The sequence below is a fragment of the Penaeus monodon genome, chromosome 5, assembly GCF_015228065.2.
Source record: "Penaeus monodon isolate SGIC_2016 chromosome 5, NSTDA_Pmon_1, whole genome shotgun sequence".
In the NCBI taxonomy this organism is placed as follows: Eukaryota; Metazoa; Arthropoda; class Malacostraca; order Decapoda; family Penaeidae; genus Penaeus; species Penaeus monodon.
The window spans coordinates 54,600,973-54,603,472 of NC_051390.1; the positions used below are offsets into that span (position 1 = coordinate 54,600,973).

General features: G+C 44.7%; 1 protein-coding gene across 1 annotated transcript in view; it reads right to left on the reverse strand.

The window, feature by feature from the left end:
- LOC119573590 overlaps positions 1-2,500 on the reverse strand; it is a 21,770-nt gene that overhangs the window by 10,933 nt on the left and 8,337 nt on the right. Inside the window, exons 8-10 of the mRNA XM_037920801.1 lie at positions 1,307-1,579; positions 504-740; positions 1-232 (exon numbers count right to left, since the gene is read on the reverse strand). The exon at positions 1-232 is cut by the window's left edge and continues 59 nt beyond it. Coding sequence (XP_037776729.1) covers positions 1-232; positions 504-740; positions 1,307-1,579 — 742 coding nt within the window. The remainder of the gene's footprint in view (positions 233-503; positions 741-1,306; positions 1,580-2,500) is intronic.

Below are 2,500 nucleotides of genomic sequence, written 5' to 3' on the forward strand. Positions count from 1 at the left end.
GCAAAGACAAAGTCCCAGCCTCCAGGTCCTCGTGCAGATGCGTCGAAGTAATACTCAGAATTTCCGGCTACTGCTAGAAGGTCTTCGCAGTCATCTTCGGTGGAGACGTTGGACGCGAAGGTCACGAGTGCGACCTTCGTGACGGCGTTGCTGCTCTGGACTTCGACTCGTGTCTGGTTTTCAGCGTCCATTGAGGTGATGACCTGCACTTGCCCCGTGGGAGGAGGCGTTTCTGTGGAAGCATTTGAGGATTTGATTCTTATGTCGAGTCCTACGTTTTTTTTGTGTGTGGTGAGGAACTTGAGAGTAAAAAGTCTTGAATTAGAGGAATTATAAGAGTAATAAGCCATATGATTGATGATTACAAACAATGACAATGGTAATAATAATAAAAAAAACACCTGTAGATATATCCTCATAAATGGTATTTGATTCCTTCTTGACGACGAATGATAATCAGTGACAAAAAACAAACAAGATAATGATAATGATAAAAACAACACCTTTAGATATATCCTCATAAATGGTATTGGATTCCTTCCTGACGCTCACTGAGATTTCTGGTTCGCCGTCCATCTCGGCGAACCAGACGCGACACGGCGACCCAACCTGACACTCCTGGGTGGCCGCGGGAAGGGGCGAGAGGCCGGGCAGCGTGACCTCGTACGTGCCCCCCGATCGAGGGTCGACCTCCACCTGCACGACGTCCGAGGAGAGGGAGAGCGCGGCAACGCCGTGCACTGCGGGACGCGAGGAGACGCTTGTTAGTTGGCCCTTGACTCGGGGGGAAGGTAAGGACGAAGGACAAGACCTCTTCCTTCTCTTCACGAGAGAGAAGGTCTCGGTGTCTCTTGGCATCACACCTTTTAAACACGCACATTTATTGTTCATTTGTTTAGTATTACTATTTTCATTTCTCCTGTACCAGTGTCAATGTTTCTTTTGCTGTTGATGACAATGGTGTATAATACTATAAATAATGGTCATCGTAGCATCACTTGAGGACAGCATTAAGGAACAAACTGACAAGCTAAATTGCCATTAAAATCCTATTTTTCAAAAAAAAAAAAAAAAAAAAAAAAAAAAAAAAAAAGAGAGAGAAAACTGTAGCTTCATTTCCTGCCGTCAATGAAGCTGCATTCGAAACTAGAATGAAGTTCTTTACACTGTTTTTTCAATTCACTCAGGAAAGAGTAAAGTAAATGGCAATGATCATAATAATACTAGTAGTACTAACGATAACAAAAATAATGAAAGTAACGATAGTAAATGAAAGAGAAAAGCCGTAACAGCAGAGGGAGAGCACCTTCGAAGGGCACAGCGAGCGACGCCGTGACGTAGCCGTCGTCGCCCAGCACGACGAGCGTCGCGTCGAAACCGTCCAGGTCGTCGGCGACGGCCACAGGCTGCGAGCACATGCCGTGGCCCAGGTCGTCGCAGCCGAAGCCGTCGGGAGACAGGATGGAGTCGTCCCGCGCGCTGGAGACCACGACCTCAGTCCACGCTCCGTCGGGCCGGGGCTGCTGCACTCGCAGCTCCTGCCGGTTGCGGAGCTCCAGGGCCGGGACGTCGGCCGGGTCTGGGGAGGGGGGACGGCGGGAGTGAGGGACCTCCGTCCTGAGCGAGTTCGCAAGGCATGGCGTAAATTTCGCTTTTCTTTTTGTAGAAATGAAGTCTGGTATAATAGTGTACGGGACATGCTATAAAAAACGCACATGTGTTAAGTTAACTTGTGTATTCATCCATCACTAATATACTTACGATGGTAAAATCGCTGGTGACTACAGTTACGATCATAAACAGACGGCGATGATATACACCAATAACTTACCATCAGAGTAATCATGGTAAATTTACCCCAGTGGTCTGAGCACAGGTCAGGCTGCTGGTAACTTCAGGGGAGACGATGTTATCTCGTCCAAAAATCGGTATTCAAGCAAAGTTTTGTTTAAGGTCATGGCGTAGAAATGCAAATTCCTCCTAAAACAAGCAAGGATAATGTCACACAGATTCTCGTAACACTGTAGGCAGACGTAGGCCTTCGTGTTTAAAAAGTTAAGCAACCGATAAATCAGTGAACTCTTACAGCATTCTTCTCCATCATCATTATTACAAAATAACAAGAAAAACAAGCTAATAATACCTAACCTAGTAATAGCAACGTTAAACGATTAAAGCAGTTTCTATGACGGTCGGCACTCTGGCAAAGGTCAACGAATTTCAAACCGCATGGAGCAAATACGAGTTTGTATCATTTCCTTTGTTTGACGTTAAATGGCGATGAATAAAAAAAAAATGTATGTTCCTTGTTTGACACATAGTGAAGAGAAATAAGTAAACAAACAAATAAAAACTGTGTTTGGCGGTAAATGATCTGTTATCAACTCAACTACGAGTATGGGTGTTTGTACTCGTTCAAATTTTGACGATAAATAGTCAGGGAGGTCTTTTATCATCCAACATGATGAATACAGTTCTTTTTTTTGTTGTTTACAAAATT